At 39.9% G+C, this 15,423-nt stretch overlaps 2 protein-coding genes across 3 annotated transcripts; both read left to right on the top strand.

The window, feature by feature from the left end:
• Positions 1-691: 691 nt before the first annotated feature.
• Positions 692-7,465, top strand: LOC149389879 (uncharacterized). The gene is made up of 2 exons (XM_089622751.1): positions 692-725; positions 6,984-7,465. The coding sequence occupies exons 1-2, from the start codon at positions 692-694 to the stop codon at positions 7,463-7,465; spliced, it is 516 nt and encodes a 171-aa protein (XP_089478877.1).
• Positions 7,466-13,612: 6,147 nt separating this feature from the next.
• TAF13 (TBP-associated factor 13) lies at positions 13,613-15,310 on the top strand. 2 transcript variants are annotated; one of them, XM_089623626.1, is made up of 6 exons: positions 13,613-13,736; positions 13,837-13,971; positions 14,055-14,092; positions 14,198-14,257; positions 14,333-14,407; positions 14,855-15,310. In XM_089623626.1, the coding sequence occupies exons 2-6, from the start codon at positions 13,869-13,871 to the stop codon at positions 15,023-15,025; spliced, it is 447 nt and encodes a 148-aa protein (XP_089479752.1). In that variant the 5' UTR covers positions 13,613-13,736; positions 13,837-13,868; the 3' UTR covers positions 15,026-15,310. The 2 variants fall into 2 exon arrangements, with proteins under 2 accessions (XP_089479752.1, XP_089479751.1); XM_089623625.1 differs by having other exon boundaries at positions 13,859-13,971; positions 14,855-15,304.
• Positions 15,311-15,423: the final 113 nt, after the last annotated feature.

Consider the following 15,423-nt stretch of genomic DNA (forward strand, 5'->3'; position numbering starts at 1 on the left):
GTCTTATTTTCTCGACTTGCCAACGAAGGCATAACCGATTTGCACGTCTTTGTTGTCTTGTGCGCGTCTTGTTTTCTCGATTTGCCCACGAAGGCATAATCGATTTGCGCGTCTTTGTTGTTTTGTGCGCGCCTTGTTTTCTCGATTTGCCACCGAAGGCATAATCGATTTGCACGTCTTCGTTGTGTTGTGCGCGTCTTATTTTCTCGACTTGCCAACAAAGGCATAATCGATTAGCACGTCTTTATTGTATTGTGCGCGTCTTATTTTCTCGACTTGCCAACGAAGGCATAATCGATTTGCACGTCTTCGTTGTGTTGTGCGCGTCTTATTTTCTCGATTTGCCAACGAAGGCATAATCGATTTGCACGTCTTCGTTGTGTTGTGCGCGTCTTATTTTCTCGATTTGCCAACGAAGGCGTGATCGATTAGCACGACTTTGTTTTTGAGTTTTTTTTTTTGTTGAGCGAGCGAGCTCTAGTTTCGTTGAGCATTGTTTCCCATTAGCCCCCCGAGTTTCTCGTGTACTCGTAGAGGAGACTAGAAATTATAATGCAACAAGATAAAGACTTCGAGGTGAAATGTGATACAATTATCATGCACAAATAGTCAAAAATTACATCCCTGGGCCGTTGGCCTTATTGAAATTCGAGATTGTCTTAAAACCGGAAATAAAATGACATAATGAGAAATGGGGATGGGCTTCCGCTGCAGTGCCGGCTTCAGTAGCTCGACCGAGCTAGAGGATGGCGCTCACCATCTTTTCCTTCCCTTTCCCGTCCACGCCTTGGATGTAGCACATCCTCGCCATCGACTGGTCTCCCAACATGATGACAATCCCCTTTTCAGTCGGGAACTTCATCATCAGGTGATAGGTAGACGTTATAGCCTTCAGTCGGTTGAGAGTCGGGCGGCCGATGATGATGTTGTACGCTGAGGGCTGGTTCACCACTAGGAAGGACACGATGCGGGTGACCTCGAGCCCCCCCGGAGTCCCGAAGGTGACCGGGAGGTCGATAGTGCCCTCCGTCATGACCCTCTCCCCGGAGAAGCCGAAGAGTGGGGTCGAGATTGGGGTCGGTTTCAGTCCGGTCAGCTTCATCCTGTCCAACGCTGATTTGAAGACGATGTCGGCTGAGCTGCCGTTATCAATCAGGATTCTTCGGACGAGATTGTTGGCGACCGGGGCCGAGACGACTATTGCGTCATTGTGCGGGTGGAGAACTCGTGTCGCCTCTTGGCCGGTGAAGAACATGGACTCGAACGGGGCCGGAGGGGGAGCCTCGTACGTATGGTTGATGTAGTGCGCAACTTTTCCTCGGGAAACCTCGCGCACGTACTTCTTCCTTTGCGTGGACGAGTCCCCAAACTCCGGGCCAATGGCCGAGTGAACTGCAGGGGCAACTGGATGGTTCACTCGGCCATTGGCCGAGTGAACTGCTGGAAGGTCCACTCGGCCAATGGCCGAGTGAACTGCCTTGGCGGCTGGAGGGTTCACTCGGCCATTAGCCGAGTGAACTGCTGGAAGGTTCACTCGGCCAATGGCCGAGTGAACTGCCTTGGTGGCTGAAGGGTTCACTCGGCCATTGGCCGAGTGAACTGTCCAATGGCCGAGTGAGCCATTTGACCCAGCCAATGGCCGAGTGAGCCATTGACTCGGCCCATGGCTGGGCTTTGACTTGGCCATTGGTTTGGGCCGGCTCCTGGTTGAGTCGGGGTTTCGCCGCCCAAGACCTCGTACTAGCCATGTGGGTCGAAGAGATGCCCTTGTTCCCGTTGGCCCCTCTTATGTCTCGAAGTCACTATGTATGAATTGCATCATGCTTACCTTAATCCTGAAATGAGACATGCCATTTCACAGCTTACGTACTCTCATTTGAGAAAGTCAGAGTTCGGACTCACTATGTGATTCCGAACAGGGCCTATTGGTGAAGTACTAAGTTGTGAGAATGTCATGAGTAACTTTGTGAAGTTCTCATAGATATGGAATTCATGTACAAGATTGCTGAAATGCAATGTATGTCACCTCATGCTTTGTTCCTTGGAGTGTGAATAAATGAACTGGCCAGTGTCCAAATTGAGTCCTGACTCTTTTGGATGAAACAATGTGACTTGTTAGCTCCTCGTCAATACATTGTTTCTAACTTATTCACAAGCGACAAAGGAGTTGAGGAAATAACAGCTAGAAGGGTAAAATGGTAATTTAGTAAATCCCGACTAGCTGATGACATTCATGAAGGGTAAACATAGATAATATTCAGTGGATCCGCTCATCATAATTAGGTCGAATTCTTGAGTAGAAAATAAATTCATTTGAACCGAGAGATTTTCAGTGTCAACTCTTTAGTGGAGTCAGTTGGCATTAAGCTAAACTTGGAAAAGGTTTGTGAACTTTTGAGTCCAAGTGTTTAGCTCAAGCTTTGTTCATTTGGGTCCATGAGGTCACTGTCACGAATCACATCGAGTAGGAATAGTTAAATTGGAAGCTAAGTCAAAACAAGAACGAAAATTGTCAAAAGGGTATTTTTGTCTTTTGAGACATATGATGAAATGAATGTCAATAATTTTTTTGACAAGGTCATTTGATGACAAGTAACACTCGGCCATAATATGATTAATTGGGCCTTGTGGATTAATTTCATTTCATAAGAATTTTATTGAAAATTCTTAATGGGCCTTTTTCATGTTGTCATGAACAAGTGGAAAAGCTTCTAGAAGGCCTTTCTAGTATTAGAATAGGCGCCCACCACCCAAGAGGAAAGAGAGAATATTTTGTGCATAAATGTATCAAGATACTTGCCAAAAGAAAAAGAGGAAACAAATTTGCATGTGTATGCATTAGGGTAATCGGCCAAGTGAGAAAAAGGCAAGCCAAGGAACAAAAAAGGAAACAAATCCAAGCCTCTAGGAGGCTGCCTTGGGCGCCCAAAATGGAATGGGAAATAAGGGATTTTTGCTCATGAATATGTGATATTCTATAGAAGAGGAAACTACCTTATTGAAGGTAAAACCTCTCCTATAAATAGGAGCCCCATTCCTCACTTTTTATTCATCCAAGTTTAAGAGATTTGAGAGACTCTCTCTCTAGAACTTTGGCCGAACTCCTCTCTCTCTCTCTAGTTTATTTTCGATTTTGTTTTGGCACCTAGGTCCTCATTTGACCTAGAGTTTAGCTCTGCGACTTCAAGACTCGTTCTTAAGTCGTAGTGTTTAAAAGTGCCCACTCACTAATTCCTTTTCTCTCGAGTGATTTAGTGATAGAAACTTTCGTGGTTGCTCGAGGTGCCGAGGAAAGAAAGAGGGACGTGCTGCGAGGGGAGACGAGCGTTGCAACTTTCTAAGAGCTTCTCAAAGATCAAGCTTCAAGAAAGGTTAGTAAACTTCTTAGCTTATAATAGTTTTTAATTACATGTACTTGCTCTTTTGTCTAGGTTAGTTAAAACCGTTTTTACTTGTAAAAGAAATTTTTTAAAATTCCGCCGCTTACCGAAGCATTAATTATTTTCTTAAACCCTAGATCGATTCCAACATAATTTTCCTAGCATTAACTTTAATCTAAGTGATCCACTCGAGTTAACTAAGTCATATTAAAAACTCGAGTGTTTCTAAGCTACCCTTAAAAACAGATGTTTCGATATAGCTTAGTGATTAGGAATTCGTGACATCTAGTCTTGATTATCCTAAAAGTATTCAATCACGGAAAAGCTCCCAGTAGAGAAGGTGAGACACTAGGTCTTCTTAAGTACCTCTCAGCTTAGCCTCTTATCGGCTTGGTGACAAAGCTCTCCGATCCGTTCAACTCATTCATTAATTAACTATCCTAATCCAATTAGACAATTTTAATGAATGAAAGCCCATGACAACCATTAACATACGATACATGATCTAAGTTATAGCATACAAGCATGGCATAGTAATTAAATAAACAAGCAAAAGTATGCAAGAATGGTTCGATTCGGATTGATCGTTTCCTATTTGATTCTATAAAGTAAATCAAGATGAGCCCAATCATATTGGCCCATGGATTCAATTGGGCCCATTCTTATGTCCCTTAGAAAAATAAATCAATATCAAATTATTTAATTTTTCTAATTTTTTGTATCGAAAAAAGTAGTTAAGTAAGAGCCCATTCTAATGTCCCATTTAAAATAAATCGATATCATAATTATTTATTTTGTAATGTTTTAAATAAAAATCATTAGGGCTCAGACCATACAATTAATTAAATAAAACATTTAAAAACTGAAATTTTTTTTTTTCGGTAATTTTTTTTAATGAGTGGACCCGTGTGGGCCCACTAGGGTTTCCGGGCTGAGGCCCGGACGAATCCTCTAATCTTGACCTAGGTCAAGATTAGACTTGAGGCTGCACCGGACCGCCGCCGCCATGAAGGCGCGGCCTGGCACAAAGAGGACGGCCGAAACTTGTCACAAAATTTTGTGACAAGTTTTCTTGTGGCGTAGTCGTGGAGGCTTTCTTCATCCGTCATGCTTCTTCGTTGTGTGTCCGTCTCTCGCCGATCGTTGTGATCAAGAACGTCGCACCATCGGATTACAACCAATAATTACACAAAACCTATACCCTTTGAATTTCGGGTTTACAAAAAATCTAGAAAAGCGAGAATCAAATATTCTACGATCAAACCACGAATCAGAATCCACATATCATATATTGAATTGCATGAAATTCACATCCACATATAATTTCATTCAAACCATATTTAAATTAATTACAAGAACGAATCGATTAATTAATCATAACATCTAGCTCTGATACCACTTGTTGGGGAATCGAGCGCGTATCAGACACGAACAATCGTTCTGATGCTACTCGTTTGAGATCGATGATTCCACCATATAACCATATTAATGCGGAAAAATAATTAATTACGCTGATCATAAGCTAATTAAATTATGGTTATAATTAACAAGATCTAGTTATGTTTAATTAATTTAATTCATGAGAGCATATTTATCAAGCAACCGGTTTGAGCGAAAAACTAATACTTACATTGATTTTCGGTTCAGCTACAGAACGCTCCTAAACCAATCGCGTACTCCTTGCGTCGTCTTGATGAAGGACTCGAGGATGACACCTTAGTCTTCCGAAACGTAATCTCCGAGACGAATAAGAAAGATGAGTGGGCACAGTCTTTATCTCACTAGATCACGAAACTAGGTGTTTCAAGATCTCTCTCTTATTTTACTGAGAATGGAAACGAATTTCCGAGGGGAGGGAGAGGCAGAAGTGCACGACCAAGGTAGGCTAGCGTGCACGAAATTTTCACAAAAATTGCTTATTTTTGCCTTCTCATGAACCCATATTTATAGTAGTAAAAAGGAGATATTAACGGAATCTTCCAGAATATTTTATTTCTTTTTATTGTGTTCACACTCGTGGATTAAATCTAGGCCCTTAGATCTCAACATGTGAATCCTACTTTTTCTCTCATCCATCAGATCAATATCTATGGGATATTATTCTTTATTTAAATAGAGAATAATTTATTTAGTGAGAGAATAAAGGAGAATATATTATTTCCCTTTAAATATATTCTCATATATTCTCCTAAATATTTTCCTTTAAATAAGGAGAAAATATAGGACAATATCTTATATTATTCTCTCTCCTTTATTTAAACAACTAAAGAGAAAATATTGATAAATACCAATATTATAAAATTCGAATTTTAGGCACACGGCCAAGGAGAATTTGCGCAAACCCTAGTGCCAAAAAACCTAATTCGATTTTCATATTTTGTGCAAGGCCCAATTGCGTAAAACCCAATTAATCATTTATTTACTTGGTCCAACAATAAACAAATAATTAATAATTGTTTATTTACTTGATCAAACAATAAATAAACAATTCTACCATAAATATTTATTTAATTCTGCGAATACCCGTTTTTCAGAATTAATGCTGTCAATCACAATTACAGCAAGTGAGATTAATAATGATAAACATTATTATACGAAAGTTCTTATCCACCTTTATCAGAGCCGAATCGGGGCTATGGACCTAGTAATAGAAGCTTAACAAATCCGATGAAAAAGACGAAATAGTCCTTTCTCTTTTTCCATCGATTCGTTTAATCTTGGTCAAATACTCCACTTTGTAAGCCAAGACTGAACTCTCCTTTATACTAGAATTATATTTACTCATCGTGACGAGTGTCCACTGATATAGTCAGTTCGTGATCAAGATCCTCCAGGTTTAACCCGTGTCAAGAGAAGTCAATTTTTCCGTTATACTTCTCTTGATACATATCAGCCCTAAGCATTGTTGCTTCCCCCGTGAAAGATTCTTTCGAACGTTACTTACTTCGAAAGTGCTAGCAATCTATCGGTTCTGGAATCAACCCTTAGGTGAGAGAACATTATCCTTCTTTCAGGAAGGCTGGATTCCGTATCTGTAAATCATTTCCCACTCGAATTATGCTCTGAGAAAACTCCCAAGACATAAGCTGTGATTAGCATGAATAACCTTTTAGCGAATGAGTCAAAGAGCTCAGTAACATAACCCAGTGTCCATGATCACTTTAGGATTTAGATCAAGTCTCACTATGACCATCATAGTGACCTCGTTTAGTGTGTCGTAACGGTCCTTAAACGACACATCTACACCAAGACCTGTCCAAGTCGTACACTTACCACAAGTGTAGAATGCTCCCACATATTGATCAGCCTTCACCTATGTGTTCCACATATATGACTTTAGATATAGCTTTCCAGGCATATATCAGTCATCGACCTCGTTTTAGCTCACCGCCTGAACTCAGGTGCCCAGCCGTGACTCAGTTTAATACGGAGGCTATGGAAGATAGTTGTTATTGATTCTAATTGTTTAGAACTCAACTCGCTAATCATATAATGCTAATAAAGTAATCTTATTATCGAATTTAGTAATCATTTATTCATTATCTTCAAGTGGGCAATATTATTCCTAACAAGTAGAACATGATGTCCAAATATCGTTCTCAGAAAGCGAAGCTTCCGGGACAACAGACCCACACGATGATGCGTTCGTTATCACGATCGACCTATCCAATTGTGAAGTCGCCAGAGTCCTGATGGACGGAGGAAGTTCTGTGGAACTCATCTTCAAGGACACCCTAACGAGGATCGGGATAGAAGAGTCAGAGATCGAAAGGGAGCAAACCCAACTCACAGGCTTCAACGGGGTAACCACTCATTCGATAGGAACTATTAAGCTACCCGTGAAGACAAAAGGAGAAAACAAAATAGTAGAATTACAGGTTCTGGAATGCCTCTCCCCCTACAATATAATACCAGGAAGACCGTGGATGCACAGGATGAGGGCAATGCCCTCAACATTCCATTTGTGCATCCGGTTTCCTACACCTGAAGGGGTATATGAGATCAGAGGGAACCAAGCAACTGCTCGTAGTTGCTACCTCACAAGCCACAAGATAAAAACTGAGATGTCCGGTGAAAAACAATAGCAATTAATGAAGATTGTGCCGGCTCACGAAGAAGACCAAAAAACCGAAGAGTCGGACTCCCCAAGTACATAGATGACAATGCAAGTGCAAGTCGATGGCCTTGATCCCGCCAAGTGTGTAGGGATCGGAGCCGAGCTCAAAGGGAATATACGACGAAAGTTGATTTATTTTTCAAAACGAAACAAATCCACATTCGCCTGGACGACGGAAGATATGCCAAAAATTAGCATTGACGTTACATCTCACCAGCTCAACGTTAATCCTAGTTTCAAGCCTGTAAAGCAAAAAAGACGCAAGCTCAGCTCCGATAGAGCACGAGTAGTCAATGATGAAGTAGACAGACTCCTAGCCGTAGACTCCATCCGTGAAGTAAATTATCTGGATTGGTTGGCCAACACAGTCGTCGTAAAAAAGAAAAACGGAAAATGGAGGGTATGCATCGATTTCACCGATCTAAACAAGGCGTGCCTAAAAGACAGCTTCACCCTGCCGCACATCGACAGACTAGTCGAAGCAACAGCGGGACATAAAATCGTGTCGTTCATGGATGCATTCTCAGGATACAACCAAATCTTGATGCGTCTCGACGACCAAGAAAAAATGACATTTATAACAGACCGAGGCACATACTGCTACAAGGTCATGCCATTCGGACTAAAAAACGCTGGCGCCACCTATCAAAGGCTAGTCAGCGAAATGTTTGCCGAAAAAATAGGAAAAACTATGGAAGTGTATATCGACGATATAATCGTAAAATCCCTAAGGGAAAACGACCACATCGAACATTTGGAATAATGTTTTAAAGTACTCAACAAGTACCAAATGAAACTTAGCCCAACCAAATGTTCATTCGGAGTCTCATCCGGCAAGTTCCTCGGCTACTTAGTTACCTAGCGAGGAATCGAGGCAAATCCGGATCAATTGCACGCCCTAAGAGAAATGCCCTCACCTTGCAACATGCGCGAGGTGCAAAGATTAACAGGCTGGGTCGCTGCTCTCAATCGTTTCATTTCTCGATCTACAGATAAATGCCTCCCATTCTATCGACTCCTTACAGAAATAAAAAGCTCGAATGGGATGAAAAATGCGGAGAAGCATTTAAATAATTGAAGACATACTTGTCGACACCCCCTATCCTTGTAAAACCAATTGAGGAAGAACCACTCTACCTATACGTCACCGTGTCCCGATGGGCAGTTAGCGGAGTGCTCGTCAGAGAAGAGCAAGGGGACCAACAACCAATATTTTATGTAAGAAAGTCATTAGTTGACGCAGAAAAACGATACCCTATTATGGAGAAATTGGCATTAGCCGTCGTTTCCACTGCACGGAAACTTCGACCATACTTCCAATCTCACACCATAATAGTAATGACGACCCAGCCGCTTATGAGCTTTTTACATAGTCCCAACCAGTCGGGGAGATTGACCAAATGGGCCATGGAACTAAGTGAATACGACATCGAGTATCGTATTAGGACATGCGCCAAATCGCAAGTTTTGGCAGATTTCCTAGTCGAACTCCCCAGAGAAAATCCCGCCGATGCAGAAATTGAAGGTGCCTGGATATTGAAGGTAGACGGGGCGTCATCAAAACAAGGGGCATGGCTAGGAATCCACCTAACATACCCCTGTTGGAATTGATCTAGGGTTACGAAATGAATTTAACGCTTCGAGCAAGCGGCGGAATTTAAATTTTTTCTTTAAAACAAGTAAAACGTTTTTACTAACCTAGACAAATAGCAAGTACATATAAATTAAAACTATAAACGAGAATTATATGTTTACTAACCTTTTGAGAAGCTTGAACGTTGAGAAGCCTTAGGATGGTTGAAATGTTCATCTCCCCTCGCAGCACGTCTCTCTTCTTTCCTCGGGAACTCGAGCAACCACGAAAGTTTCTAGCACAATAATCACTCGAGAAAGAAAGGAATTAGTGTGTGGGCACTTTTAAACACGATGACTCAAGTATAAGTCTCAAAGTCGAAGACCTAAAACACTAGGTCAAATGTGGACCTAGGTGCAAAAACAAAAACGAAAGAAAACTAGAGAGAGGAAGAGAGAGGGGCGGCCAAGTCTAAAGAGAGAAGCTCTCAATCTCTAAAACTTTGGAATGAATAAAATGAGAGGAATGATGACTCTATTTATAGGAGAGGTTTTACCTTCATAAAGGTAGTTTCCTCTTCTATAGAATATCACATATTCATGAGCAAATATTCCTTATTTCCTTCTCTCATTTGGACGTGCAAGGTAAGTCTTCTAGAAGCAAAATTGTTTCCTCTTTTGCTTGCCTTCTCCTTGCCTTGGCCGTGTGGTTTGTTTCCTCATAGAGGAAATTTGTTTCCTCTTTTTATTTTGGCAAGTATCTTCATACATTAATGCAAAAAATAAACTGCCTTCATACTATGGGTTGGGCGGCCAAGAAGGCCTTCTAGAAACTGTTTCTAGATTTTTCTTCACTTGTTCATGACAACATAAGAAAAACCCATTAAGGATTTTCAAGTAAAATTCTATGAAATGAAATTAATCCACAAGGCCTAATAAACTTGTTATGGCCGAGTGATTTAAGTCATCATATGACCATGTCAAAAAATTTATTGACATTCATTTCATTCTATGTCCAAAAAGACAAAATTACCCTTTAGACAATTTTCGTAAAACTTGTCTCGTTCTTGTTTTGACTTAGCTTCTAGTTTAACTATTCCTAATCGATATGATTTGTGACAGTGACCTCATGGATCCAAATGAACAAAGCTTGAGCTAAAATACTTGGACTCAAAAGTTCACAAACCTTTTCCAAGTTTAGCTTAATGTCAACTGACTCCACTAAAGAGTTGACACTGAGAATCTCTCGGTTCAAATAAATTTATTTTCTACTCAAGAATTCAACTAAATTGTGATGAGTGGATCCACTGAATATTATCTATGTTTACCCTTCATGAATATCATCAGCTAATCGGGATTTACAAAATTACCATTTTACCCTTCTAGCTGTTATTTCCTTAACTCTTTTGTCGTTTGTGAATGAGTTAGAAACAATGTATCGACGAGGAGCTAATAAGTCACAATGTTTCATCCAAAAGAGTCATGACTCAATTTGGACACTGGCCAGTTCATTTATTCACATTCCAAGGAACAAAGCATGAGGTGATATACATTGCATTTTAGTAATCTTGTACATGAATTCCATATCTATGAGAACTTCACAAAGTTACTCATGACATCTTCATAACTTAGTACTTCACCAATATGTCCTGTTAAGAATCACATAGTGAATCCAAACTCTGACTTTCTCAAATGAGAGTACGTAAGCTATGAAATGACATGTCTCATTTCAAGATTAATGTAAGCATGAGGCAATTCATACGTAGTGACATCGAGACATAAGAGGTTAAATGGTTTGTTCTTATCTTGTCTCTAGAAGTGCACTCGTCAATTTAGTACCGTAGGAAGATACCTAGAAGAACTATAGAGTCTCCAACTCTCAATGTCCCATAACCAGACATCGAAGATTCTCCTAACAATCGTACTGAGATCAATAGTCCTTTGATCCTTAGATTGCGAATATAATGTTTTAAGCAAACCATGAAGAGTTTGTTCATGCAAATCTACATTTATTTCTTCATGTGTTGTTAGGTTTTTTATGGACTAAAGACTAAGGTTTTATCATAAAGCTTCAGACAAGGAAGGATGAATGAACGTTTCAACTTTTATTAATAAATAAGCAATTACAAGCAAGAGTCTTCGTGATACTTTATTACATCAGATGTACAAAAGTAAAGACTATAACTCTTCTTGTGGGCACCATTGACAACAAACTCCCGCTTGACTTAAAGAAGATGTGTGTAGTCCTTTATGCCTAATCCCTCTCGATGTTTGTCGAAGACCTTGTTCGCTAGGGCCTTGGTGAATGGATCTGCCAGGTTGTCCACCGTTGAGATCTTCTTCACTTCCACGTCTCCGCGCTGCACGATCTCTCGAATCAAATGATATTTCCTCTCAATATGTTTAGAGCGCTTATGGCTTCGAGGTTCCTTTGAGTTAGCGACATCCCCACTATTATCACAATAAAGGGTCATGGGCTCGTCGACGTTTGGAACAACTTCCAAATACTTAAGGAATTTTATAATCCATACAGCCTCTTTGGATGCTTCATAAGCAGCCACATATTCTGCTTCCATTGTGGAGTCAGCAATGCAAGATTGCTTAATGAGTACTCCTCCACACAACAGCTCCACCATTAAGGATGAACACAGATCCCGAAGTGGATTTCCTGGAATCCTTATCCGCTTGAAAATCGGAGTCAGTATATCCTGTCATAGTCAGGTCAGTACCTGAATATGTAAGCATCAAGTTCCTAGTTCTTCGAAGATACTTAAGAACATGCTTAACATTAATCCAGTGCTCGGGTCCAGAGTTGGATTGAAAATGGCTAACTACGCCAACTGCAAAGCATAGCATACATGAGGCTTCCTACGGCAGAGGCGTAAGGAATTTTCCTCATGTCTTCAATCTCTTGTGCATTCTTGGGAGATTGGTCCTTAGAGAGTGAGACTCCATGCCTAAAGGGTGTTTGGCCCTTCTTAGAGAGTGTCCACTGATATAGTCAGTTCGTGATCAAGATCCTCCAGGTTCAACCCGTATCGAGAGAAGTCAATTTATTCCGTTATACTTCCCTTGATACATATCAGCCATAAGCATTGTTGCTTTCCTAGCGAAAGATTCTTTCGAACGTTATTTACTTCGAAAGTGCTAGCAATCTATCGGTTCTGGAATCAACCCTTAGGTGAGAGAACATTAACCTTCTTTCAGGAAGGTTGGATTCCGTATCTGTAAATCATTTCCCACTCGAATTATGCTCTGAGAAGACTCCCAAGACATAAGCTGTGATTAGCATGAATAGCCTTTTAGCGAATGAGTCAAAGAGCTCAGTAACATAACCCAGTGTCCATGATCACTTCAGGATTTAGATCAAGTCTCATTGTGACCATCATAGTGGCCTCTATTAGTGTGTCGTAACGGTCCTTAAACGACACATCTACACCAAGACCTGTCCAAGTCGTACACTTACCACAAGTGTAGAATGCTCCCACATAGTGATCAGCCTTCACCTATGTGTTCCACATATATGACTTTAGATATAGTTTTCCAGGCGTATATCAGTCATCGACCATGTTTTAGCACACCACCCGAACTCAGGTGCCCATCACGTGACTCAGTTAGATACGGAGGCTATGGAATAATGAATGTTTAATAAATCTCAATAAATAAGAAATAACGCTTTCAATTCAAATAGATAATAAATGTCAAATTTTATTTTATTAATAATTTCAACGAGAATTTACATAAGTATCTTCTCGTGGGCAAGAATTCCTAACAATAAGGACGGCCACGACGGAGGTATGAACGATGCCATGTCATTTACGTCGCAATGACGTTGATGACTTGTCGACCAACTTCGGATCGGTGGAAATGACTCCTCAAGACACGGGGTAATCGTACCCGTATTATGAAGGGTATTCCTCTTACTACAGCAATCAATATTGCCCACCACTAGCTCCCATCATTACCCCAGTCCGACCGCAACAAGGTTATCCCGCATACTCTTTTTCTACATGTATGACTCAGTGGGAGTACGACTACCATTTGAAAACGTACCAAAATTCATACGCTCATTATTTGAGTTTGTACGATTATTGTATGACCGTTAGCCGAGTGATATTGCCGGAGTAGTAATTTTTTGGGTTGTTTTTGTTGAACAGCTGGATATTGTAAGCTATTTTAATTAGGTTTGTGGTTCAAATTGATTATGTAATAAAGATATTGTAAACTATTTTCATTTTTTATCCTATGGTATGTATGACATTTTTATAAATTATTTGTTAACTAATTACTCCCTCGTAAGTTCGGTATTTATCGGTAAACCACATCGGTAACAATAAGTTCACCGGCATGGTTTACCCTCAGTTTCACTGGATACCCTGGTAAACCAAGGGTACGTCTTGGTAACCTGGCAAAATCCGAGTCCCGGTACGACATCGGTAACGATATTCAAATCTTTGGAGATGGTCCAAGTAAAATTACTTCTAATTACTCAAATACCCTTATTTTTAAACCTAACCGATTCTCCAACTCTTTTCTTCTCTTCATTTTCCCTGACGCACTTGAAAAAAAAAAACAAAAACAAAAAACAAAACCCATCCCCGTCGTTTCCTTCAACCAGTCCGTCTCCGACTTCCACGACGGCCGAGGCAAAGCGGCCGCTGGCGAGGGTGAGGACGCTCTTTCTCTTTCTCGTCATATAATATTTGAGCAGATCCAATATCTTGTTTTGTGGCTCTTTTTGTTATATTATTTATGACATAATTAAAGATTTGAGTGTGTGGGAGTACAGAAAGAAAGAAATGAACACTTCAGGCGGGGCTTCATCTTCGAACAAGAGAGCCGGAGCGGCGTTTCCTTCGGATACTTCAACCAAGCGAAAACGAGGAGCCTTTAACAAAGAGTGTAACCAATCGAAATCTCTCCTTTTTAATTTTTTTTTTTCTAAGTATTCTAAATAATTATTTATCTTTTTTCTTGATTCGCAGTGCAACATATGATGTATGGTTTTGGAGATGATGCTAATGTAAGTCCTTATCAATTTCAGTATTTTTTGAAGATGTAAGAAGAAAAGGAAAACTATAGTAATTCAGCAATGCCAGTTTTTTATTTTTTATTTTTATTTTTTAAGCCTCTACCCGAAAGTGTGGCGCTTATGGAGGACATCGCTGTTGAGTACATCACAGATTTGGTAATATATTTTTTTCTCCTTGAGGTTGAATTTTGAGATTGAGGAAGGGGAAGAAATGAATAACACTGTGTGCAGGTACATAAGGCTCAAGATATCGGATCTCGGAGAGGAAAGATTGCTGTTGAGGATTTTCTTTACTTGATCCGAAAGGTTTGTTCCGTTTGAGCCCATATATTCTTTGCATTTAAAAATGAAATGAAGTGTTCTTTCAATTTCAGTGGTTGTATCCCTTTGCCACATGACTTCATCGTCCAAAATAAGTCCCTCCTTTAAGCTGTAAATGTGAGTCGTATCAATAAAGTCATTCTATTCTTACTTTTTAACTAAAGATCATTCAATAATTTAGGGTTTTTGGATTAAATTTCAATGACGAGCTTTCGAAATGCTGTCAATTTGGGTCATATTTTTTTTTTTTTTCAACTAATCCAAGGACTAAACTAAAACCGATTTGTAACTTACATTGATCAAAGTGATATAATAACCGTAAATCAGGGGGCAAACAGACGATTTATCGGTGTGTCTGGTTGAGAGTAAGAGTGTGAAAAGAGCAAAGGTGTTGTTGTGTTGATGTCATATTTGGGTTTTGTGAGATTACAGGACTATCCAAAGCTCAACCGGTGCACGGAATTGCTGTCGATGAACGAAGAGCTAAAGCAAGCGAGGAAAGCTTTCGAGACCGATGAAGAGAAGCTCAGGAAGGCTTTTGAGGCCGATGACGAGAACAGGTTGGCTTCTGCACCAATACCCGCACCGCCGCAGCCAGAATGATTGCATTTCAACATTACAGTGCTATATTCTTTTTTGCTTCATGTACAAAAAAATATTGTATTTCGGTATAGATCTTATAGTTTATACGTACAAAATCGAACCGTAAATCGGATAAAATAAATAATTGAACCGATCCAAAACCGAAAAATTGGTGCCATGTTAGATAATCGAGATTTGGATTCGGATAACCGATTCAATTTTAAAAACTGGACCGGATATCGGTTTTAAGTTTTGGAAAAATCGGTTATCAAATATTTAACCAATTATTTTGGAAATTTTGGAAAAATAATTAATCACGTTAGGATTGTATGATTCATTTTTACTCGAATTTTGATCATTATAATAATTTTATAATCGAAAATCGATTTAAAAACTAGTTTCAAAGTGATTATGAATTT

Source organism: Urtica dioica, chromosome 8 (assembly GCF_054948205.1).
Source record: "Urtica dioica subsp. dioica isolate 48M chromosome 8, U.dioica_male_clone48M_v1_H2, whole genome shotgun sequence".
NCBI lineage: Eukaryota > Viridiplantae > Streptophyta > Magnoliopsida > Rosales > Urticaceae > Urtica > Urtica dioica.

Coding starts and splice junctions, on each gene's coding strand:
- TAF13 (XM_089623626.1), top strand. CDS start 13,869: ATGAACACTTCAGGCGGGGCTTCATCTTCGAACAAGAGAGCCGGAGCG. Junction 14,258..14,332: donor TTGAGTACATCACAGATTTG/GTAATATATTTT, acceptor CACTGTGTGCAG/GTACATAAGGCTCAAGATAT. Junction 14,408..14,854: donor TTCTTTACTTGATCCGAAAG/GTTTGTTCCGTT, acceptor GTGAGATTACAG/GACTATCCAAAGCTCAACCG.
- LOC149389879 (XM_089622751.1), top strand. CDS start 692: ATGGGGATGGGCTTCCGCTGCAGTGCCGGCTTCA. Junction 726..6,983: donor CCGCTGCAGTGCCGGCTTCA/GTAGCTCGACCG, acceptor TATCGTTCTCAG/AAAGCGAAGCTTCCGGGACA.